The 25,606-nt window shown below is 44.1% G+C and overlaps 1 protein-coding gene and 1 non-coding gene across 2 annotated transcripts; one reads left to right on the top strand and one right to left on the bottom strand.

Annotated features, from left to right (window-relative positions):
• The first annotated feature begins 6,448 nt into the window (after window positions 1-6,448).
• LOC136396327 (small nucleolar RNA U3) lies at window positions 6,449-6,664 on the top strand. The gene has a single exon (XR_010749666.1). It is a non-coding gene; the product is annotated as a small nucleolar RNA U3 (small nucleolar RNA).
• A 9,370-nt stretch (window positions 6,665-16,034) lies between these two features.
• Window positions 16,035-18,368, bottom strand: PATE1 (prostate and testis expressed 1). Its single transcript, XM_066367932.1, has 5 exons — window positions 18,317-18,368; window positions 17,984-18,022; window positions 17,269-17,310; window positions 16,847-16,963; window positions 16,035-16,168 (listed from the first exon to the last, which is right to left on the bottom strand). Exons 1-5 carry the CDS (start codon window positions 18,366-18,368, stop codon window positions 16,035-16,037), a joined length of 384 nt encoding a protein of 127 aa, XP_066224029.1.
• Window positions 18,369-25,606: the final 7,238 nt, after the last annotated feature.

Genomic DNA, 25,606 nt, shown 5'->3' with positions numbered 1-25,606 from the left:
AAATATGAGCTTTCTCTTCACAAACCTTAATATAAGCCAATATCAATCCCACAAGACATGAAAATATTTCTCAACATCAATAACTTACTCAAAGTCACTTAGCTGGCAAGCAGGAGAGCCAGGAGCCAGGACTCAAACTGCACGTGCAGCTAACCTAAGTTTGAAATACTGGAACATATCCTCTCTACAGTTCAATATTGGTGCTGAAAAGGGGGTATTTTGCTATCCCTCCCATCCTGGGAAAAATTACTGATTCCATTGATGTTTTGGATTGCACAATAGTGAACAAGAAATCTTATCCTACACGTTTAGGGCACAGTAATGTAAGCAGCAAGACCAGTGCGTGTCCCCTTGAGCCCCTTTCTGTACCCATAGGCTGTCATCTCCACCAAGACAACCTGTGTGCCTAGTTTCTTATTTACCCGTGTCTCTCAGCCACATGACCTGCTCTCAGCACAATGTCTCAGGTTATTTAACATCTTTGTACTTGAACATAAGCTGTTCTTTTGGGTGCTTATCCCCACTCACTTCTTTTAGCTAACACATTGCTTGCCTGAAAAGTCCTGCCCAACTGCCCCTTCCTTGCGGCAGTCTTCCCTGGGTAGGCCATCATATTAGAATATTCTACATCTTAGCCCTTACCAACAACTGTGCTTGATGTACTTGTGGTCTCCAAGCTAGGCTCTACTGTCTGTGAGACCACTGATTTGTGCCCTGGTTTGTTTCTCTTCTCTTCCTGTGATAATGGCATTTGGTATGTGTTTTGTAATTCTTGAATTACAAAACCAACCACCTGAATGCAAACTGGACAACTGTTACCTCTGGTCACCTGTTTCCTAAAACTTCCCTTCCCTACACCACAGAAGGGGCACTCCAGTGCGTCTCCCACTTTCAGACTTCACCTGGAATCCTGAGCTTATATTCCGTTGCCTCAGTCTAGGTGCGACCGAGGAAAATCTGAGATTCTAAGGAGAATGATGAAGTTAGTGAAAAGAGCTGAAAGAAGACTCCAGTTGTTGGTTTGGTTCTGGGAACATTGAGGTACTGTGTGTCCCTGAAATTTCATGCTTGTGTAATGTAAATAAATAGCCCAGGGACAGACCACTGAAGGAGATCAACCTGCACCTGTCTCAGGAAACTGCACATGACACAGCCCCAGGATGTTCGTTCTGTTTCTTCTGCACATGGCCTCCCTGGTCTGCATAAGCCACGGTAAGTCCTGCACACAGAGGGGGCTGGGTTTTGGATAAGCCATGGGTAGATTCCGGAATTCTCTTTTCAAAATTGGTTTTGGGGCATTGGAAAATACATGTGAGTTTATGACAAGGAAGATTTCTCTTCTTTTCACAGGTGGACTTGCGGAGTATCTGAAAGGTATATTCATGCCTAGTCTAATGTCCTTGTAAAACCGGTCATTTGTGATATATTTAGAGGTAGACCTCCACTCCATCTTCAGAGAGGGCTGTAATACTTTCTTACTATAGAATTCTAGGAATTTTATCTTCTCCCAGACCAATTTAGTCTATTTTTATAGTAATGAAGCTAAAATCCTCTTTCTTACTCCTTTTTCCTCAGTACTCGATGAAAATTACCTAGATTTTGGCTAGAGAAATGTCTAATACTCGGGAGTCAGTAGATAAATTTTCCAGGGACTCTGACCTTTAGAAATCATATACAATATTTGATTTATGTCTGTACATGTTATCTTTCACAAGATTATCAAAGGGTTCAATGGCCTGAGTAAAATTAGGAGCCGCTAAGCAAGAGCATATTTCTGGAGAAACTTTTCTAGAGTACATTTACTTTTAAGTGAGAGAAGTGGAGATAGAGACAGACTCCCTCATGCACCTGACCAGGTTCCACCCAGCAACCCCTGTCGGGGGCCGATGCTCGGACCAACCCAGCTATCCCCAAAACCTGTGTCTGACAGTGGAACCAATTGACCCACTGGCTGTGAGAGGGAAAAAGAGAGAGAGAAAGGGGAGAGGAAGGGGATGAGAAGCAGATGGTCGCTTTTCATGTGTGCCCTGACTGCAGATTGAACCTGGGACATCGCACGACGGGCTGATGCTTTATCCAATTAGCCAACTGGTCAGGGCCGAGAATACATTCTTAAAGCATCTCTTTCTGTTGTCTAGCAGGGCCTTCCCTAATATGTTATAAATGTAAAAATTATCATCTTGGGTTATGCTATGACGGCATGAGCTCCTGCAACCTGAAGAAACAAGAGTCCTGTGCTGTCAAGAACATTTACATAATCACACCAAAAGGTAGTGTGGGATACAAAGTGACAGAAATATCCACCTCCTTTCCTTAGAGACAACACTGTTTGCACTCACAGTGTGTTAGTGAATGGGATGGCTAAGGACAAGGTGGTTCTCTAAAGGAAATGGCAAAGAGGCACTTTTCCGTAAAACAATATTGAGTGAAGAAAAGGCTGACGTGCCTTATTGGTTGGAGAATGAAATCTGTTCTTTGGGTCAGTAATTAGTAGACTCAGCTTTATGGGTAATTTGGGTCTAGGGAAAAATTAGTGAAGCTCTGAAGAGATATGATTCCTAGGAATGTGGTAAGAAGAAACAGTCATTGAAGCTGTATTCCCTCTCTTTCACCTCCACAGGGCGGAGTATGTACTATTATTCAAAACTGTCATGTATGACCAACTGTGAGGACATCACCTTCCTGAGATTTGAGAAGAAGACAGAAATCATCTGTTGCAAACATAGTGACTATTGCAACCTCCCTGAGGGAAGCTAGTTCTGCATCTCTCCTGGACTTGGGGCCATTCTTCAACTCATCATGCCCTTTATTCTCCCCACCTGAAACCTATATTTTGCTCTAGTCCTCTAACAACGGTAGAGAGTGTAAAGAGTAGCAGTCATGAGAAGAAAGCGTGGGGGGCAGCTGTGTGTCACTGACTAGGGAACATTATACTGAACTTTTGCAAATCTCCGTTGCTCGCATCTGGCAGGGGTTTTGGTGTTCTATGGTGAGGCTATGAAGAGGGTTGGGTTTAAAACATTGTACTTATTATCTCCTATATGGAAATGCAATGACTTGGGTCAAAATAATCCAGATCTAGTACTGAGAATTCTGTGACCATACTTTACCCTTAATCATCTATAACTAGTCCTCTGGGTTGGGATCCTTTGGATTAGCCTGGACACCTCCTAGCACTCTCCATGCCCATGGGATATGGAGATAGAAGAGGACTAACTCCAGCTTCCCAATTTGCTGGCAACATGAGCCACACCTTTCTCTGGTAGAGCTCTTTGGTAGTGGAGGGAGCTGGGGGCAGGATCCAAGCTAGCAAACCTGGGCTGGGACAGGTACGAAGGATCAAGGAAAACTCAAGGAAAACTTTAAGGGCATCTCAGATTGTGGAAGCTAAGATTTAAGAAACAATTTGGTGTGGGTGGCATTATGATGGTCCTGGCTAGCCAGGTAGCCATGTAGCACATGACTGAATTAGGGATTGAACTGGGAATGGGGACATTATGCAAGGATGACCAGTCCGTTTCTTCTCATAAGAATGAAGGGAAAATACATTAATAGGAAAGCAGGGTGCATGGTAGTTGAAGATTATAGAATGTATAGAGATGCCATGAGATAGTGTTCAAGTTCCAGTGTCCTTCCTATATAAGATGAAGTAATGAGTAAAGGGGAAATATGCCACAGCAGAAGGTAATAGTGGTGGGAAGAGCAACAGTCAGACACTGAATGAAACCAGTAGGCAGAGAGAGAACCCAAGTAGCATTGGTGATGGAACTGCACACCTGTGACCGAGACGGTGAAGCTTCCTGGATACAGAATAACCTGGCATTTTTCTGCTTGTGAGGCCATCTTCAGTTCCTGGTCCTGGATTTCCATGAGCTTTTACTCCCTTATTGTGCCACATGAAATTCTTACAATAAACCAATCAACCCTCTATTGAGTAGTTTGAGTACTCTCTGCCTTTTAGTCTGTGTCTGAGAATACAATACTTTCAAAGGACTTCTCAGTTGGGATTTTTAAAGAGCCAGGATGATTTCACATATAGATGGGATATAAAACTGAGACTCATAAACATCAATAAAAGTAAAATGGTTACCTGGGGGAGAGGGTAGGGGAAAGAAGAGGGACAAATATACAGTGATATTAAATTATTTGACTTTGGATAGTGGGCACACAACATAGCAGCCTAAAGGTTATAGAGATGTTCACCAAAACACTATGTCCTTTGAGGATCAATGTCATCCCGTGAAATTTAATTTCAAATTAAAAATTTTAAAAAGATAGTTATGAAGACAATTTTTCAAAATAGACAAGAAGATTGAATCTGAGTTAGGAAAGCAACATATTTTTATTCCTAATTGTATATGGGCTCTCTAACCTGTTGAATTACGGGGATGAAAGTTGTCCTTCTAAAAAAAAAAAGAAAGAAAAGAGAGAGAATTGATTTGCCTTGAGTTTCAAGATAGACTTTAAATATATCTGTGAATCAATGCTGAGACAGAGATTGGCTTTGTTGAACAAAGAGAAGTTTCAAATTATAAAATCTTGATGTTTTAATAGCAAATATTAGCATTCTTATCAGAGCACTGAATTTTACTTTACATGGTAGATGATTTTGATTTGGTTTTTGTGCCCTGCCCAAATCCTCCCAGCTACACTATTGGTTGATAACAACTCACAGCTATTTACTTCTCTGTAGATTTGCCCTCTGCCAAATGGGAGCTGCCTTGCTCAGAGGCTAAACTGCCCATGTTAGCATAGACCACAGCCAGCAAATGGCTGACTCCTTGCCGCAATGTGGTCCTAAGTCTGTGGTACATTTGTGTTCCAGAACTTTCCCATGGGCTCCAGGTAATGCCAGTCTCCAGCTGAAAACATGTTCTTGTTAGCATTCCCCCCCCCCCCGACCTCTTTTGATCCTTTTATTGTGTCTCTAAATCTTAAACTGAGAAGATCAAGTCTTTCCACCACCACTTGGCATGGAGCTCTAAAACAAGATAAGGTTAGGTTAGAAAATGAAGGTACATTTTGGCATCTCTGAGTGGTAGTGTGTTTTGTGTATACACACTCCTCATGAATGAGAAGTATCTTTCTTATTAGGCTGCTTTACAGCATAGATTAAATTGCTGTAATCTTGGGGAGTATTTTCTTTTGGTTTACCTCATTTTGGGATGTTCTTCTCAGTTTCATTGTCCAACTTGAACAAATGAACATAATAAAACCCAGGTGAAAATTTCTTTATCCACATGATAGCATACCAATAAGCACTACTCCAATATGCATATGCTCTTTTTTCATAAATCTGAACATTAAACCAAAATATTGATAAATATCATGTGTATTAAAGATTTAAATGTAATAAACAAGAATACCTTAGCTTTTAATATTGTTGTGACTATTATTGTTTGACCTCTTAGTGTGTGTGAGGCGTGTTTTAAGTACTTTTCATGTATGATCTCATTTGACTTTCACAACTTCCCAAGAAGACAATTTAATAGGTGAAATCCCAAAGAGCAGATTGATTGCACAGATGCTAATTGGGCAACTTGACAAGTATCACACAGTTTTATGTTGTGTATTCACTAATAAGAAAATTATTATGTTCACTAATATTGTGAACTAATACTGTGGGTCAGAAGTTCAAAAAGTAGATAGTGAGGATGGCTTGTCTTGGCTTTATGACATCTAGGACCTCAAATGGGAAGACTCAAGTGGGAAGTGATTTGAAAGCTGGAGACTAGAATCCTTTGGAGGTATCTTCACTTACATGTAATTAAAAAAAAATAAGTAGGAGACAGGGAGGCAGAGAGACAGATTCCAGCATGCGCCTTTACCAGGATCCACCCAGAAACCCCCAACAGGGCAATGTTCTGCTCATCTGAACCACTGTTCCACTGCTCGCAACAGAGATATTTCAGTGCCTTAGGCAAGTCCATGGAGTCATCTTTAATACCCAGGGCCAACTTGCTTGAACAATTCAAGCCATGGCTGTGGGACAGGAAAAGAGAGAGAGAGAGAGAGAGAGAGAGAGGGAGAGAGTGTGTGTGAAAAAAGGGGAGGGGAGGGTGAGTGTTGGAGAAGCAGATGGTCATTTCTCCTGTGTGCCACATTCTGGACCAATGCTCTACCACTGAGCCAGCTGGCCAGGGCTACATATCTTTACAGTTGATGCTGAACTAGATAAATAGCAGATAATAATATCATTACTCATGTGTCGTACATAGCAGGTATAATGAAGAAAGAATAGTCACTAATACAAACACTCGAACTACCAAAGTTTGCCTTTGATTCCATTTATCATTCTGTATGCATGTATAAAACCAACACACAACAAATTTAGTATCATTGTTACTGCTCTATGAACCAGATAATAATCAGAAATATTTTGAGTATTTTCTATGTGCCCATCAAAGTACATGCATCTTATTTAACCTTTCTAAAACTCTTAGGTAGTAAGACTATACTTTCAGGGATCATTTCTATAGTTTGTTACTAGAGAAGTTTCTCTGATCGTGTAGTACCCAAAACCACGAGGAGGAGTTGCAGTGTTCTCTCCTGAGCGTGAAGCCAGCTCTTGGTGTTGCTTGTGCAACTGCCGTTTGCCATTGATAATTGTTCTTCTCTTCCTTTGGGAGAGTAAGAGGGAGAGAGAGAACACAGTCTGAGTGGTTAAAAAAATTTAAGAAAAAAAGTTAAAAATAAAATAAAATAAGATAAAAACACTTAGGTAGGTACTGTGATCTTTTCTGTTACCCAGATGCAAAATAATGAGTCTTACAGAGATTGAAGTTTTTTTAAGTCAAAAGGCAATTTTCTTTTTTAATTGATTATGTTATTTAATTTTCACAACAACTTTAAAAAGCAGATTTTGCAGTTATTTCCATTTTATAGAGGATGAAATGGAAACCCTGAAAACGAAGTACATTCCCAAGATCACACAGACAAGTGCTGGGGTGGGGAGTTTGACCCCAGCTATAAAGTAAAGCAGGGGCTTGGTCTATATTTTTTTGCCATCCCATCCTTAACACATAGTAGGTGATTAAAAATATGTGTCAAATGCGATTTTCAGTGGCACTGCAGGATTCATTCAACATCTGCTTGACACTAAAGTCTTTATTTTTAACAATTACACTCTATTGCCCAGTAGCCTAGAAGATTAGATATTCTTTCTTAAACTCATATTTTTTTTTGGGGGGGGGGAGGATCATAAATATATTTCTTCTAAGATGGAAATATTTTGATTTCACAAGTAACTATTATGTGACATGTCTTGACAAACTGTTTTGGTTAAATTAACATTTGGTATTGATCAGAAATAATCACAATAAACATATCAATACCTGGATTATGTAGTTTCCAGTCGCTTGACAAATCAATATTTCATAATGTGGGAATTTAACCGTGATAATTTTTGAGAATACATATAATATTAAACAAAATACTATTCATAAGACCCCAAACCTATAAGTTGTGCATGAATTATTTCCCTTTTGAAATTTTGGAGCAACAAATGCCAAATTAACCCATATCTTGTTTAATGAATGCCCTTGAGTTCCATGGCAGACTGTTCTTGCCAAATTTTAGTCAGTGGTTTGGACATTAAACAAGATAAAGATAGACAAAAATCAAATTTGATTATTTATAGGTAAATAATTTTAAAAACAATAATTTCATTATTCTAGAATTATAGAAGTTGGGCTCAACTCCATGTATTAAATAATAAAGATTTTTCTAACTGATCATTAGATATGTTATGCAATTGAAGTTTAGTGAGAGTTTAGTAGGATTATTAGAAAAACAAATTGATATATTCTAGATATTAATAAGCATTCTTTCAAAAGTACTTATTGAGTACCTGAGTAAAAGTTAGGCACTGGAACTCACTGGAACTTAGTTATATAGTAATTGAAAGATACTTTATGCCACCTATTTTATTTCTTGTCATATCTATTATTAAAACCACTTTCAACCCGACCAGGCGGTGGCGCAATGGATAGAGAGTCACACTAGGATGCGTAGGACCCAGGTTCGAGACCCCGAGGTTACCAGCTTGAGTGTGGGCTCATCTGGTTTGAGCAAAGCTCACCAGCTTGGACCCAAGGTCGCTGGCTCGAGCAAGGGGTTACTCGGTCTGCTGAAGGCCCATGGTCAGGGCACGTATGAGAAAGCAATCAATGAACAACTAAGGTGTCGCAACAAAAAACTAATGATTGATGCTTCTCATCTCTCTCCATTCCTGTCTGTCTGTCCCTATTTATCGCTCTCTCTGACTCTCTCTCTGTTTCTGTAAAAAAAAAAAAACCAAAAAGAAAACAAAACACTTTTATATTGAATATCTCATCTTCTCATCAACAAAGCTATGAAGTTAACAAAATTGGCTGGAAAATGTTAATTTTTTTCCTCCTTTCAAGAGCCTATCTTGGGTAGCACTTCTAGAATGGTGGAGAAAGCATCAGTACTCCACTTCTCCATAAAAGCAATGAGAACACAGGCAAAAATGGTCAAAAGCAGACTTTTTCAAACTCTGAGTATTAGCTGCAGGCTTACAACTCTCCAAGGATTGTTTATTATAGAATGGTTGAATTTAGGTAAGAAGAGTAAGCTCTGTGGCATTCTTATGTCCTTTTCCCCAACTATGTGGTAGTCTTGAAAGCCACAACCTCGCCACCATGGCAGCTGTGAAAATCAACAACCTAGCAGACCCTGGAAAAGAGAGCAGGCTTGGAGCTACCCCCAATTGCCAATCCCAGGGAGTTGTCACTATTTAACACATATTTATGCTCTCTGAAAAAGCCCCACTCACAGGTCTTGTTTTAATTTGACTTGATTTAGAGTTTGCTTGCTGGAAAAGTTTCTATCGCCAGGGAATTTGTTTGAAACAATAAATAGCAATGATCTACACTGCAACTGCCCGAGAAATGGTATCAGTTGGGTAAAACAAGTGCAGGGCCAAAAACTGTGAGAGAGAAATCTGGAGAATAAGTTGTCCCCAGGGGCCTTTGAATAGCTCCAGTATATATCTCAGAATGTAAAAAGATAAACTCATATGCAGAGCTGTGCACATACCCAGGAAAGCCTTAGAAGACTTTAACCTCTCACCCCTGGTTAACTTTGAGGCTCTGTAGCAGCAGAAAGTGAAGGCTAAGGGAAAACTATAAACTGCCAAAGCATTTAAGGCACGTGTCAGTATTCACAGAAAACCTCTCAGTAAAGGGTTATTGGTTAATGACATTTCAGGAAATTTCTGTTCAATTATTTCTGACCACAAAGGAAGTGAGTACTAATATCAGTGACCACAACATGACAAAGAATATAGACTTTACAGAATTAGTTCAGGGAAGTCACTAAGCCATTTAACAAGAACAAGAACAGAAATTTACAAACTGGTCCTAAAATTTATATAAAAAGACTTAGAATGCCAACACAATCTTGGAAAAGAAAAAGTTGGAGAGCTCATTTAAATATCTCCTAATTTAAATATTACAAAGCGATGCAAATCAAGACTGTGCAGTACTGATGTAAGGATAGACATTCAGATCAATGGATTTGAATTTGGAGTAAAAAATAGAACATCAGAGTAATGGCAGCATGAGAGATATCCCTTATCTCTCTTCTTGATATTTCAACCAATTGAACAATATAATGCAGCAAAGTAACCACAGCTGGGCTCATAGGTGTGCCTGACAGATCTGCACACTGAATGGTCTAAAGGTGGAAAGGTTTGAGAAGGGTGGAAGATAATACACACTTGTGGTCAGCTCTGGAGAGGAAAGTACCCTGGACTGTCCAGAATTCTGTCTGCTGTGACTCCAGAAATGAAGAAAGCGTGGAGTAACTAGGTTTTTCTTTTCTGTGTGGACTATGGAAAGGAGAGAAGCTTGGACTGTAAGGATTTTGTCTGCCAGGACTACTGAGAGGGAAGCCCAGTATAACTGGATTTCCTTCTGCCAGGAGGAGCATAGAGATTGAGGGGTAGCCCAGCAGGGCAGGATATCCAGGATCCGGGCTGGGCAATTGTGAAACTTCACCCTGTCCAACATGCACGTGAGCCACCATGCAAGTACTGACCACAGAAAGTGAAACGCATCTCAGCTAGGTCCAGTGTCTGACGAGCTGTCTCTTGGACAAACCACCAGTAAGGGTCATTAGGTCCTGAACTGATGCTTTCCACAGCTGGCCACTGGATGTGCTGGCTCTTGCCCTCCCTGGAGGGAATGTAGCACAGACCAGTGCAGGACCCTGCCCGTGACTGGCTCTCAGCAACATTCTTGAAGCTACAAGCAAACCAGAGTTTGTGGCTGCCTCTTCTGGGCACCAGTGCACATGGAAATACCAAGCTGCAGACCTAAGTTGGCTTCTACCGACACTGGGCCTAGGGGCAAGTCAGCAAAAGATCCGATGTTCCCTGAGATAAGCCTGCTAATGCCTCTGTCTGCTGGCTGCTTGTTGGGTTTGGCTACTGAAAAAGCCTCTGGTGGAGTCTAGAGCAGGGGTAGTCAACCTTTTTATACCTACCACCCACTTTTGTATCTCTGTTAGAAGTAAAATTTTCTAACCGCCTACCGGTTCCACAGTAATGGTGATTTATAAAGTAGGGAAGTAACTTTACTTTATAAAATTTATAAAGCAGAGTTACAGCAAGTTAAAGCATATAATAATAATAATTACTTACCAAGTACTTTATGTTGAATTTTTGCTAAGTTTGGCAGAATAAATCTTTATAAAACAACTTACTATAGTTAAATCTATCTTTTTATTTATACTTTGGTTGCTCTGCTACCGCCCACCATGAATGCTGAACGCCCACTAGTGGGTGGTAGGGACCAGGTTGACTACCACTGGTCTAGAGCCTGGAGCAATTCAGGGATTAGGAAGGATGGTGGGTGTGGCTCCTACCCCTCAGTCCCAGGTGTTAGTCCATCCTGACTTTTTTCAGGGACCTCAGTAGGGTGTAGCCACCAGAAGTGTAGTAGGTATGACCTCTGAAACCCAGAAATTTTGTCTTCCCACAGTCTGGACGGTTTCTATTGAGTATCTCGTGAAGTAGAAGCACTAGTCATATTCTTGGGAGAGTATAGGGAAAAGTTCTGACCTCAATGCCAGAAAACTGAGTCACTGATGCACCTCCTGCTGTCAGGATTACTTTTCAGAATGGTCCAATTTCCATGGAGTAGTACAAGAGAGATTTCTAAGGGTGGGGCAGTTGCTTTCCCCAGGCTGATGCCGCACAGAGGGAACTGCTCCACCTAAGAAAGATGGCTTCTGCAGTATTATAAAATGACTCAGCACAGGTGCTCCAGTGGCTGTTTTCCACAGTGTTGCTCCCTGGGCTACCAATTTTTATGCTCTTTTCACACAACTCTAGTCTTCTCAGCCCTCCCCTGCTGGAGCTCGGATAAGTGGCTGTGAATGAGATTTTCTATGTGGGTCCTTTGAGACAGTTTTGAGTCTCTGAGCTCTAGTCTCTAACTCACAGACAGAAATCTTGCCTCTTTTCACCACCAAATGCTGTGTGGGTGCCTCTTCTAAGCCCTGGGCTCTAGGCTGGGACTCCGGGCTTGGGGCTTAGGACCATCACTTCTCAGGGCAAACCTCCCCACTGTGAGAGTCTCTCCAGACTCTCGACTGCCACTCGCTCCTGGAAGTGGGGCAGCCCTTTCGGTGTCTCTGCCCTTCTTACCAGTTTCGGTGTGGCTTTGTGATCCTTGGTTATGGACTCCTCTTTATTTAGTCCAAGGTTGGTTTTTCGAGATGATTGTTCTTAAATTTAGTTGTAATCCAATTTGGTCCTGGGGGTGGCAGTTGGGACCTCCACCTACTCCAACTCCATCTTGGCATTGTAACTGTACACTTTTGAGAAGATTAGCCAAAAGCAGTCAGGCAACTGTCCAAATGGTTTTTCTAACTTTCCCAATGTTTCATTTTTGAGAGACAAGTGATTTTAAGTTAGTTTTGGACTAATTAGGCTTATTTAAATGCTTAAAATTACACAAGAATATTTGCAAAAATTAATAATAATAAATAATTATATTCTGTTTGTATATATATATTATTATTAAAGTAGATATTCTAGAGAGTATGTGAAAATCTCCAAGACTCTACAAGGTTTTGAAATACTTTCACTTGTAATTCCAATTGTTACCTTAAATGTTGTTAAAAGACAAATTTCTTTGTCAATTGCATTACAATCAGGTCTATAACCATGTCATTTTAAGTTTTATTTTTGCATTTAGAAGCTTGCTATCTACCACCAGCAAAACACTGGCCTGGATTTGGAGCTGTTTATGATGGCCGCCCCTCATCACCCTTTCTCCTGATTTGAAAGATTTCTTAGCTTAATATAGCTGCCTGCGGTTCATCCAGAGGATAACCCATGGGTGAGCCCTGTTCCTCCCAGGGGTGGGGCAAGGTACCCAACAGCTGGGGACATTGGGAGACCAGAGGTCTCATGTAGAACTCAGTATCTATGGTCTCCAAGCAATGTACTGGTCCCCTTGCAATGTACATAGGGTTTTGGCTGTAGTAAACACTGGGGCCAAATGTACTCCTTGGCTGCAGCAGCTGAAGCAATTGCAAGAATTCACTGGGCCTTTAGGTTACAGGAAGGTCTCTATTCCCCATTTATCTTAGTTAGTGTGACCCTTGTAAGCTCTGTTATTGAAAGGGGTCATCTGGGATTGGACAGAACACTATGAGGCAGCTTTTCAGACTGTTAAGAGAAACATAGCTATTGTCCAAGCCTTGGGGGTAGTATACCAAGGCCAGCCATGTGACCTAGATGTTCATCTAACACCTGAGGGCTATGGTTGGGGCTTATGGCAAACAACAACCTTGACTAAATGGAGTGCATACCTGCAGCAACAGAGTGAGCTAGCAACAGCCCCCTTGAGCAAGGAACTGCTCTCAGTGTTGGGCCCAGTGACCTTCCAAAATACAAGACAAAGAAAGCTGGAGCCCAAACCTGTGAAAACCTCTCCAATCTAGGAAGGAAAGCTCCCCTTTCCCAGAGGAGATCTACTAGACCAACAATTCCTATCAAGGAGTACCACTTTGATGGCACACAGTTGCATACTAACCAGCAACTGAGAACATTTGGATAGAGGATGGTAAAGGGTAAAGCAGTCAATGGCCTAAACTACGAGCAGAGTGGATTATCATCACCCAGGAAACCAGGCCCCTAACAATCTGCACTGATAGTTGGGCACTGTATAGGGGACTGACTTTTTGATTCCCCATGTGGGAGTTAGCCAATTGGACCATATGTCAGAAGCCCCTTTGTGGTGGTCAGGACATGTGGGCTGGCCTTTGGCATGTATGTCAGGGCAAGGCTGTCATGATGTTCCATATCATGGGACACCAGCCTCTGAACAGCCCTGGCAATGATGAGGCTGAAACTCTGGCATGGACCCAGTGGGTGGAAGATGACCTGGCAGTCAACACTGCAGACCGGCTGCACCGGGTGTTGCGTCATGCCAGTTGGCACACCACGTGAGAGACAGTGAAGGCCTGGGGCCTGCCCCTCAGGTATGCAGGCATAGTGGATGTATGTCAGCAGTGCCCAGCATGTGCTAAAAGACACCCTTGCCTCCCCCTGCAGGAGGGCAGAAAAATCTGATAGAGAGAGACACTCTTTTTTTTATTATTATTCATTTTAGAGAGGAGAGGGAGAGACAGAGAGAGAAGGGGGGGAGGAGCTGGAAGCATCAATTCCCATAAGTGCCTTGACCAGGCAAGCCCAGGGTTTCGAACCGGCGACCTCAGCATTTCCAGGCTGACTCTTTATCCACTGCGCCACCACAGGTCAGGCAGGGAGAGACACTCTTGACCCATTGGCAGGTGGACTATATCGGACCCTTGCCCTGCAGTGAGGGATCCAGGTATGCACTTGTTTACATCAATACAACAGGACTTCTGCATGCATACCCAAGTGGAAAGGCCAATCAAAGAGGGACTATCCAAGGCCTATGACAGTTCTGTGCTTCTTAAGGCACCCTTGAAGTAATTGGAAGTGACCAAAAAACCCATTTCACCAGATACCTGGTTCAGTACTGGGCAGAGAACCAGCACATTGATTGGTGATTTCATCTACTCTATAAACCTGCTGGAGCTAGAATCATAGAACAATATAATGGTTGCTAAAACAGGCTCTGAAGACCGATAGTAACTCATATCAAAGGTGGACTACACACTTGCCAGGGTCTTGAGTGACTGGCCATGAGGTGGACAAACGCCTTAGTGTCATTGGTGACCCTGCCCTGGTTGGGGCCCATGTGCGTCCAGCTGCTGTCCACACCAGACCTGGAACCTGGGAAAGGCCAATAGTACCGTGTGCTCCTGCCAGCCCTTTAGGATGTGTCCCCAGGGTGGTCAACTCTGATTGGGGATTGGATAGTACAGATTAGCCCCAAGTGCTGCTCCACCTTTCTACTTGGGGGAAGGGTCTGGCCCAGGATCTGCTCTTGCAACTGACAGTCTGGCCAACGTGGGTCCGCTGCCAGAATCCTGGTAATCAGACCATTCTCAAAGGGATATACATTACCTCCGCCTGGCAGATTAAGACCCCACCTATCCACCTATTTTCCAGAGGTAAGGAAGGGCACAAAGTCAGGCATGGAATAGGAAACCAAGACACGCCTCTCACAGCGTGACTGCCCTGACACAGGATTGTACAACTGCCTGCATCTTCCCAATGGTAGGGATTTGCCTTTGTTAGTACCCTCATCTCACCTGTCTTCTCATCCCTAGGTTAAGTATGAGTACTTTCTGCAATGGGTGGGACACTGCTAATGTCCAGAATTGCAGTGCATGTTGGGTGTGTTAGAAATTTCCCACCTCAGTGGCAGACAGCTTACCCTGACAAATACATCCAGCCAACCAGACAGTGGACCTGGTTTCAGAGGTGGAATCACACTGATGCTACTACTTTCAACACCACAAGAACAGGTATTCCGCAGGTTGGAAACCAGACTCAGGCACGGCCTCAACCACCTCTTAGCCATACGGCTTGGATTAGATTAATGCATTGAGTTACATGTCCTGGCCCCTCACTGCACTGAGAGAACTAATGGGACTGGGAATGTAACCCACCCTTTGGAGTGGCTGCCGCAACCTTGATGTACACACTATAAAGCAGTATAGGTTTCTGTCTGTTCTTGCTAGAGTTCACTTGTAGCTTACACTGTGTCTATAGAATTGCAATGTATCACTGCTCTACCCACACCAGCTCTTTATCGGAAGAATTTTGGGTAGATTGTGAGGTGGAATAGCAGCATCAGGGTGGAGTGTAGGGTTAATACTGGACATGGCCCTTCCACACCTCCTGGCAGATGGCCCAGGGCCCAGGACCATCGGCTCTTGAATGTGCATCATATTCTGCCAAGAAACAAACAGACCTTTGAAGAAGACTTCCATTCCCTGACTCCCAGCACGTGTGCTTCCTGTCCTTGGCTTTGTGTGATTATTATCCAACTGCTTTATAAGCCAGATCACCCAACTGGCCACCATCAGGCCTCCATGTATGTAAGTAATAAAGGCTGTGTATGCTCCATCTGGCCATCCTTGTGTTTTCTTTGTTTTTTGTTTTGGGATATCTGTGAGACAGGTAGATATACCTTGGTCCTGAACTCTTGCGTTACACCTCCCCATGAGGTTAGGGTTATATGCTTTAATTGGAGTGGAAGAAGAAGAAAAATACCAACAGAAAAGAGAAAACATTAAAATTAAAAAATATTAAAACAGACTACCACAGAAGGAAGGGAAGAAGCAGGGAAAGAACTGACCTATTCTTTTCTTCCTTCTCTGAAGCAACTTAGGTATTCAGTGAAGGCACTCATAAACAACCTGCAGGGTAGATTGATCTCGCTCTTTTAAGATGCCCCTTCCAAGGTGCCAAGACAGAGAATCTAAAAAAGGAGAGGACTTTTTCTTACACATGAAGAAGACAAGAGCCATGTTTCTGCAATCTGAAATGTGTTTATTTAGGAATCATTATGAAGAGGTCATTGCAACAATGTCACCTAGAGATCGGAGTCACAGAGGACCTAGATGTAATCATTACAAAAGTGAGAGGACCTGCAGCACCTGAAGTTCACCAAATAGATACTCCATTTCATATTGTTCACATTAGCACAGTTCTTTAGGCAGCCCATGAAGGTTAACCAGAGAGTACCATCTTCTGCAAGAGGGAGGAGAAACAGATCAGCAAAGAACTTCTGCATATATAAACAACCTTATATAGTTTAAGGCTCTGTTTTTCAACTGTGAGGAATTGGAAGATGCAAGTTGGGGGCTTGCTTCCCAAATGAAAGGCAATAGTAGAGTTGTTGTAAAAAGTAATTGGAGAAGGGGAGATAATGACAACAGCAATTCTGAGATTGCCAAAGCCGGATGTTTCAATTGAGAAATGGCACTGGTTTAAGTAAGGACTATAAATGCCAAGGGATCACTTAGCATAAAGGATAGGAGAAAAGACAGATCATAATGTTTAGTTTTACCCAACAAGGGCTCATATTTAAGCCAGTCTTTACTACTGCCCCAGCCCTTCTATTTCCACAGTTGAAAGCCACCCACAAGAAATTCCAGAAGGGACAAAAACAGAAGCTGTTCTCCCTGATCTCTCACCCAGGTAGTTGCTTCTCTACTGTTGTTTTCTTCAAGCTTCTCAAGCTATTGGTTCTATAGCTACAGGCCCATGTCCCCTACTGATCATTATGGCCTATGATTGGAATAGAGACACCAGTTTCTCCAGGGCTGATACTGCCCACAGTAAAGTGAGGCCCCTTTTTGTACAATGGCTAATGTGTCCCTGTCTGCTTCCTCGGTCCCTTCTTTCTTCCCCCAACCCACAACTTACTTTTAAAAATCGTCCCAGTTGAGCAAGCCTCATTCATTGTTGCAGTACATATTCCTCTGGCTTTGGTACAGTTCTCTCCTGGAAACTGGAGGTGGCACATCCGACACTGAATTGCTTCTACAATTTGGATCAGAGCATAGGGAAACCAAAGCGAGAGCAGATCTCACACTGCCATGGAAGAATCCCCTTCAGGTTAGAATGCTGTTTGGAGCCTGGAGGGCTTTGCCAGAGACCCATTCAACATGGGCATCTGCTTCTATTAACATAGCCTTAGCCTAAGCCAAGAGAGAGACCAGGGTTTACGGTCTCAACAGTTTTAGACTGAATAAAACTGAAAAAAAGGGGAGTGGTGATGGGAAAGAAAGGAAAAGAGGAACAAAATCAAGGCTGAGATAATCAGATCATGCCCTCTTCATACTCACCACGTAAATTACTTTCATGAAGTAGACGGAAATCTGTGCTGGCTAAGAGAAATAAAACGTAAAACATCTGCAATTTTGCCTGAGAGTTTGCCAGGCATAAAGCCTTTTTAATCCTTGTAATGCATGGGGTCCATTCTGTTCTTTTAACCTGGGGACAACAGGCCATTCCTGTCCCTCCAAAGCCTGAGCACCATCTCAGGGCACCTCTATACTCTTCCCTCCTTTTAACTCCCTTCACCTCTATCTGGCCTCTCAGACTCCCCTACCCCTTCTCACAGGGCACATCACAGACCAGAAGGAGAGAGAGAAACATAATTATTTTACCTCATTCTCTTCTTTTTTATTGATCTTATGTGGCGTTCTTACTTATGTGTGTCTGGAAGCTGACAGTGGGAGAAAGCAGCTGAAATTCCTTAAGGAGTTACACTTTGGATTTCGCCAGCTAATGCCTATAAAGTCAACATTTCCCTTTCTACTCTCCCTTTCTCTTGTTCTTTATTAACTCGCCCTAAGCCTTGCCCACTGCTATGCACGTTATGTTGTCAAACAGAATGAGCTCCGATCCCAGCCCCATTCTGCAGGAAGAGGTTGCTGAGTGTTGAAATTAGGGTCTATCTCTGGATTCCCTTTCATCTCCAATGCCCACCCTTTCTCTTCTCATCTCACCCCTCCTCTAAACTTCTCCCTCCCACACCCCTGATCCATTTCTACTCACCCGAAGACTGATCTCTGCTTAAAAAGGACCCAGATAGTACTGTTTGGGAAAAAAAAGATACACTCTCTGCAGACCTCATTTTAACAAATCCCACCTCACAGGTTCTGTGAAAATCTTCTCAATTCCTTATAATCTACCACTTTTCCCCTGTGAGGGGAGGATTCAGCTTTGGGGGAGATCCCAAGGACATGATGCACTGTGGCAGAAGGCATGGCATTAGAAAGGCAGCTTCTGTTACCATAGGGCTCCCCATGGGAAGCCTCTGTCATGGGAACCCCAACCAATTCCAGGATCCTTCACACATCTCTCCAATTGTCAGTCCTAGGAACTCACCTCTAAAGCAGCAGAGCAGAATAGGGAGTCCCTGCAGGAGGGATGTGTCCATTTTGGAAGGAAAAAAGAATAAGTTAGGGCAGGAAGCTGTAAGGTGTTTATTTATACATCTGCCACGTTGGGCTTTCCCAAGAAAGACTAGGGGCAGGGACACTGTGAAAGTCATTCAAAGACCATTTCGCTCCTAGGGAAACCAGTGACTGTTGTTTCTGTTTTCGGCAAATTGGTGGGGAGAAGTGCTGGTTAGGTACATTCTGCACCTGATTTATTCCAGTCCTATCAGTCAGGATGTTTGATGTCATGTTCTATGGTCTTTTCATTATACCACACTTTGGGAGAGTACAAGGGTAAATTAGGGGTGGGCAGGTAGAATTCAGAATCATCATCACCAAGGTGCTCATTAAAGCAGAGAGAATATATGAGTGCAAATAATTGGAATGCAGAAAGGGCAAAAGAAGGTGGAATACAGAGTCTTAAAAAGGTACAAGGAATGAGGAAGAAAGGGGGAAAGGTTAAGCCCAGAGAAATTGACAGAGGGTTTTCATGAGGGGACTAGTTTCTCACTGTCAATCATCAGAATGAGGCAAATCCTCATCAGAGTTGAGAAGGAAATTGCTTCCCATTCTTGGAGTTACCAATGGTTGAGACTTAGACTTTTGTTAGATGTAAATTTGAGTCGGACTGGTGGTGGCACAGTGGATAGAGTGTTGACTTGGGATGCTGTGGACCCAGGTTTGAAAACCTGCGGTAGCCGGCTTAAACACAGGCTCGCGAGCTTGAGCATGGGGTTGCTGACCTGAGCATGGTGTTATAGATATGATCCTATGGTTGTTGACTTGAGCCCAAGGTCGCTGGCTTAAGCAAAGGGTCACTGGCTTAGCTGCCCTGCCCCAAACCCCTGGTCAAGGCATATATGAGAAACAATCAATGAGCAACTAAAGTGATGCAACTAGAGTTGATGTTTCTCATCTCTCTCTTTTCCTGTCTGTCTGTCTGTTTCTCTTTCCCTGTCTCTCTCTCAAAAAAATTAAAGATTACTTCTGGAAGGAGATAAGGTGGTCCTTCTTACTGAACTTTAGGCCAGTAATTGGGTTTTACCTCAATTCTGAGAGTGATTAAGAATTCAATTAGGAATGTGGCTGAATGTAAGAGTCTCGTGGAGGAACTGAGCTGGTGGGTTCTAAAAACAGCCACATCCAGTATTTTATTCAAAATTTTCTGTTAGTTTCATCAGTTATTCCTGTACCTTAAACAAATGTCTATGGAAGTTGCAGTTTAGTCATTGCTGTTATTGCAAGGAATTGAGGGTAGGGTCTGTGCACATGCTTAGGGCAAAACAACATGAGGTGGGGCCAACAGTAACCAGAAGAAAGATTGCAATATGACACAATGTAGGTCTACAGCAAAGTGGATAGTGGTCTCAGCCAGATGTTGAGTGGTGAGGTAGGGGACAACAATAATGGTATATGTTGGGCAGATAAAATATATTATGCTCACTTTGTTAAAAATGGCACTGCCCACGTGGAAGCCCGTCACCCAGGTGCTTGCTTGGGATGGGTGTGATTGTATTAATGTGTGTTGGGGGCCGCCTGTGGGCAGGCAGGATCCTTGTAGCCTGGGGCTTGGTTTTAGGACTAAGCCTTTCCCACCCTTTTTGATGTATGGTGGTGCACTCTCATGAGGAATCCCATCATGCCTCAGATAAGTGACTTTGTATTAGAGACTTCCCTATTTTGTATATCGGATTAAATGTTTCAATTTCTGCACTATAAAGTGGGGCAGACCAGGAGCTTACTCTCTTGGTTCCTGAGATAAGCATTAGAGAGGAAAGCAGAGAAAGGCCATATGAAGGAGGCCAGGAGAAGCAGCCAAGATGGTGGAGTGCTGAGTGAGAAGCCGGTTTGTGCAGAGTTTGTGCAGGGAGAAGAAAGAAGATGGGGAACAGAGGTGAATAAGTCTGGTGAGCTAGAAACCTTTGATTCTAGGAAACTCAGATAAGTCAGTAGCTTTTTGAGCACTGAATAAGTGGATTTTGGAACCCAGTGTGTGTTTTTACTTGCCCGCCAGGTGCAAGCTAGGTTTAAAGATGATGGCCTACCAGTTTTTGGCTGCATTGTTTCTTTATCAACTGTCCAAATCCAATGCAAACCTCCATGGGCCAGGTGGCTGTGATGGTGGCCGCAGCCACAGGCTTAACATTTGGCGTAGTCTGTGGCAGGATTCAATACAGATCGGCAAGGAGCCACCACCACCTCTAAGCGGTGGAGTAGAGGACTGGCTGCTGTTATGGTTCCCCATGGCTGTCCTTTTTGGGGCTGTAGGCTGGCTGACTTTTACAGCCATGCGTGAGGAAACCAAGATCTTGTGCAAGAGGCTGCCTGGGACCTGCAAACTGAGCAGTGGAAGGAGCTGGAGCAAATGCTGGAGAAAGAGATGCCGATCCTGGAGCAGGAGGAAGCGCTGGAGGAGGAGGCCAACCAGATTTGCGAGATTCATCTGGAAATGGAGCAGCCACTGGAGAAGAAATCACAGGTTTGTGAGTTGGAGATTTCCCTGGATGTTGTAGAGACCCAGCAGTGGCAGGAGGCTGGGGCTGAGGCTGGGGCCAGGGCTGCAAGGCCTGTGGAGCAGACAGTGGCAGCGGCCCAGAGCTCACGTCCAGCAGCGAGAGCTGATGTTTTCAGTTTCTCTTTGGAGGATGAGGAGAATCGAGCAATCCGCAGTCTGCAGAAGATGAGAGCCCAGCAGCAAGCAGTTCCTACTGTGCCCCTGGTAGGTCTGCGATTTTGGGACATAGGGGTGAGTGCCATCATGCTCTCAGGAGCAAAGATGGAAATGATGACTGCCATTGCCACATGCTCTTCCTTGGGACAGTGTAATACCTGCTAGAACAGCAGGGATGAGGGGGGTGGCTGAGGCCCCATGTGTGCGGATTGATTCCTAGACTGTGACTGGAGTGGGCATTGGCTCCTTTGTTGGTTGGACTTACAGATTTTGGACAACATGAAATATCGTGATGGGGTTGGGGGGCAGCTTTGTTGGAAGCACTCCCCTGCCCCAGGAAGCTTTCCTCATGGCTAGAAAGAAGGTCGAGGACATTTTGCACTTTTGGCAAAATGCTCAGAGACTGGTGAAGTGTATCTTTGTAATTGTTGAAATTGTATGATTTGTCGTATTGTTGTAATTTGTGTAATGTGCCTGATTTCCTTTCACAGGGATGCTGGTGGTGTAGATTGTGGGTAGTAAAGTGAGCATAGGGGCGGATTGTTGGGCAGATAAAATATATTATGCTCACTTTGTTAAAGATGGCACTGCCCACATGGAAGCCTGTCGCCTAGGTGATGGTATTGGTTGACTTTCTTGCTTGGGATGGGCATGATTATATTAATGTTGGGGGAAGGCTGTGGGCAGGCAGGATTCTTGTAGCCTGGGGCTTGGTTTTGGGACTAAGCTTGTCCCACCCTTTTTGATGTAAGGTGATGCACTCTCATGAGGAATCCCATTATGCCTCAGATAAGTGACTTTGTATTAGAGACTTCCTTGTTTGTATATTGAGTTAAAGGTTTTGGTTTCTACATTATAAAGTGGGGCAGACCGGGAGCTTGGGGTTCCTGAGATTAGCAGTAGAGAAGAGAACAGAGGAAGGAGAGCAGAGAAAGGCCACATGGAGGAGAGGAGAGAAGCAGCTAAGATGGTGGAGTGTTGAAGGAGAAGCCAGTTTGTGCAGAGAGGAGATGGGGAACAGAGGTGAATAAGGCTAATGAGCTAGAAACTTTTGATTCTAGGAAACTCAGATAAGTCAGTAGCTTTGTGAGCACTGAATGAGTGGGTTTTGAAGCCCAGTGTGTATTTTTAGTTTCCCGCCGGGTGCAAGCTAGAATTAAATGTAATGCCCCACCAGTTCTTGGCTCCATTGTTTCATTACTGTCTGTCTGAATGTAGTGCAAACCTGCACTGGCCAGGCTGCTGTGATGGTGGCCGCACCTACTGGCTTTACAATTGAGCTGTGTGAGTAATCTGTTTTGTCTCTTTGTCAGAAAATATCTCCAGTATAATTTTAATTGGAATAAGTAAAGAGCATTCATTTAAATTTCTTAATTTATAATTAATATATGTAAAGTGTAAGGCCAGGAGCCGCCATCATGGCCATTCACATGCAGGTTCCCATTGGATTCGGGCAGATGATAAAGAAATGGCAGAGTCAGAGGATGGGGGGCCATCCTATTTATTGGTGTCTCACCAAGACAGGCAAACCACAAAAGAAGACAAGGGAAAAGCAGAAAACCAGCTCTTCCCATCAAGGGCAAGGGATCAGGGAAGCCCCTGCAATTGTGATAGCAGGAACTGTGTGTCCAAGCTCCTGGTCTGTCCCACTTTATAGTGTAGAAAACCAAAATCCCTTAATCCAATATACAAACAAGGAAGTCTCTGATACAAAGTCACTTATCCAAGGCATAATTGGATTCCTCATGAGAGTGCACCACCCAGATCATACAATCAGTCAAGGGTGTGGGGAAAAGCTTAGTCCCAAAACCAAACCTTAGGCTACAACGACCTGGCCTGCTTATAGCCTGTCCCCCACACCCAATATAAGTCACAAGCGAGCAAACATATATATCATATTTACAAACTTATTTGACCAACATTCCACCCCTTTTGCTTGCTTTACAATCTAAACCACAGGCATCTTCTATGATGGTCACTGTGCAAGGAGTAGGATACATTGCATAAACAGAAACAGTACCAACTACAGCAATAGGATTAACAGATCAAAAACTATGGGCGAAATGAGAGAGCTGTCAGTGGCACCAAGAGAGGCAAATCTTTTCCCTCTGGCAGAATACAGGCCAGAGTTTTGTCTGCAGACAGCACCGTAGCTGGCACCAGAGGCCGCCCTGAGTGGGCATACCAAACCTTATTGGCCAATACACCAGCATCTGCTGGTTCTATGTGTAGTAAAATAGGGGAACTCATTATTGGCCATAAAGAAATTACAAAGGTGCCCTTCAAAATGCTGTCCCCTTGAGCACTCAAGGGATAATACACTTCTACCTTAGGTGGCCAGGTGCTGGTTGCCCAAGGGGTTAACTGGAGGTCCACCTCTAACCCCTTTCCCCATGGTGCCAACAAGGCCACCCATCTCAGATGGGGGGCCTGTACAGTCCAGGGCCAAGTCCATTGAAGCCGTTGTCCTTTAAGAAGGGCTGTTGGAGCAGGCAAGAGCATGTTGCCCTGCTGTCCGAAACCTGGCTTGAGTAAAATGTCCTTGGTGCGTATCTGCAACTGAATAGGGGCAGCTGTCCGATGCAGGAGGGCCTCTACTGGAGCTGGGCTTCCCCGTCGAGGTCGCTCATTCAAAATCCGAAGTACTGTCCATAAGCGGCGTGTCCATCCAGTAAGAGAGCCAGTGCCCCCCTCCTGTCGCAGTCCCTGCTTTAAGAGTCCATTATAATGCTCAATGATACCAGCAGCCTGGGGGTGGTAGGGAACATGGTACTTCCAGTCCACCCCCAGCTTTTGAGCCCATTGCCTCACCGTTGAACCAGTGAAGTGGGTACCATTGTCACTTTCAAGGACCAGCAGTTGCCCGTATGCAGCACTTAGGCGGTCCAGAGCCTGTATGACTGCCCTCTGGTCAGGGTTACGAGTGGGGTAAGCAGCAAGCAGCCCGGTGGCAGTATCTACACAAGTGACTGCATACTGGTACCCTTCTGACTTTGGTAAGGGTTCAATGATGTCTATCTGCCATCATGTCAGTGGGACATGACCCCTCTGGATCTGTCCAGGTGACACCAGTGGTCTCCGAGGGTGTTCCTTGGAACATACTGCACATTGCTCACAGGCTGCAAGTACCTCTGCATAGGACACAGGCAAGTTCCAAGCCTTAACCGTAGCCCACATAGTTTTCTGTCCTGCATGGAGCAGGCGCCGGTGGAGCCACTGTGCCACATCACCTGCAGGTGCAGTCTCTAACCATTGCACCCTTGCCAACGTATCTGCCTCATCATTCCCAGGATGGGCTAGAGGGGCATGCCCTGTGACATGATATACTGTCACCTGCTTCTGGTGTCCTATTTCCCATAAGTCCTGAAACATGGCCTGACCCCATAATGGACGGTGCATTACCATCCACTGGTTAATGTGCCAAGTAGCAATCCAAAGGGTCAGTCCACAATAGACAGCCCAACTGTCAGTACAGATCACCAGAGGTGAAGGTTCATTATGGGAAACTAGCCAAACAGCTCTTAATTCTGCCCATTGGCTGCTTTGGCCTGTACCTGTGTCCATCCAAATAGTCTCAGTGGCCGGATGGAAGGCGATAGCTGTCCATTTGGCAGGTTGGCCCCTGCTGGAACCATCAGTATACCAGGCATCTTCGGGGATGGGCACCCGCCCCTCCTGGTAGGGACTGACCTCAGGTTCTGCCTCCTGAGCCCCAGTTGCACCTGACTCTAAGGTCGCATAGGTGACTGGACCCAAGACTTCCTGCAGTTCTGCCCTCAATGGGCTGGTGCTAAGAGCACAGCGTTGTTGCAGATAGGCACCCCACTTGGCCAGGGTAGACATTTGGGCCATACCACTACGTGGTTTAGTTGCCCAATCTCTCACCCATCCAGCTATAGGGTATGTTGTTTTGACTGTAACTGGTGTTGTGGTTGTAATACTCTCAGTTGCCAGGAGGGCAGCATACACAGCTGCCAGCTGCTTCTCTACTAATGAGTAACGAACTTCAGCACCTTTCCACAATTGGGACCAAAATCCAATAGGTTGCTGTAGGCGCTCTGTCCGCTGCCACAAGCCCCACCCAAACCCCTCCGAGGTTACATGAACATCCAGCTCACAGGGCCTGGCAGGATCAAACACATTCAAGGCCTGTGCCACCTTGACAGCTCTCTTAGCAGCTGCAAATGAACCTTGCGCCTGCTCAGTCCAATCCCAGCGAACCCCCTTTCGAATAAGGTTGTACAAGGGGCGTAGTAACTGAGCCAAATGCGGTATAAATGCTCGCCAATACCCCAACAAACCTAAGAATTCCTGTAACTGTTTTACCGTAGTGGGCACGGGGTATGCTTGAATCTTATCTATAACTGCGTCAGGGATAACTTTTGTCTTACCCGACCAGACAACTCCCAAGAATTTAACAGATAACCCAGGTCCTTGTAATTTCTCGTTAACTGCCCAGCCACATGCTTTCAAATGGGATAGCAGGGTAGGGACTGCTTGCTCCAATTCTGAAAGAGAATCACTAGTTAGCATAATATCATCAATATAATGGTACATGCGGACTAC

The sequence above is a fragment of the Saccopteryx leptura genome, chromosome 2 (assembly GCF_036850995.1).
Source record: "Saccopteryx leptura isolate mSacLep1 chromosome 2, mSacLep1_pri_phased_curated, whole genome shotgun sequence".
In the NCBI taxonomy this organism is placed as follows: Eukaryota; Metazoa; Chordata; class Mammalia; order Chiroptera; family Emballonuridae; genus Saccopteryx; species Saccopteryx leptura.
This window is presented reverse-complemented; position numbering and strand designations above follow the sequence as displayed.

What these genes read in the sequence shown, in the direction of transcription:
- PATE1 (XM_066367932.1), bottom strand. Translation starts at nt 18,368, where the DNA reads ATGGACACATCCCTCCTGCAGGGACTCCCTATTCTGCTCTGCTGCTTT. An exon ending in TCTGCTCTGCTGCTTTAGAG is followed by an intron (nt 18,023 to 18,316) that starts GTGAGTTCCTAG and finishes TTTCCCAAACAG; the next exon opens with TACTATCTGGGTCCTTTTTA. An exon ending in AAGCAGAGATCAGTCTTCGG is followed by an intron (nt 17,311 to 17,983) that starts GTGAGTAGAAAT and finishes TATTTCTCTTAG; the next exon opens with CCAGCACAGATTTCCGTCTA.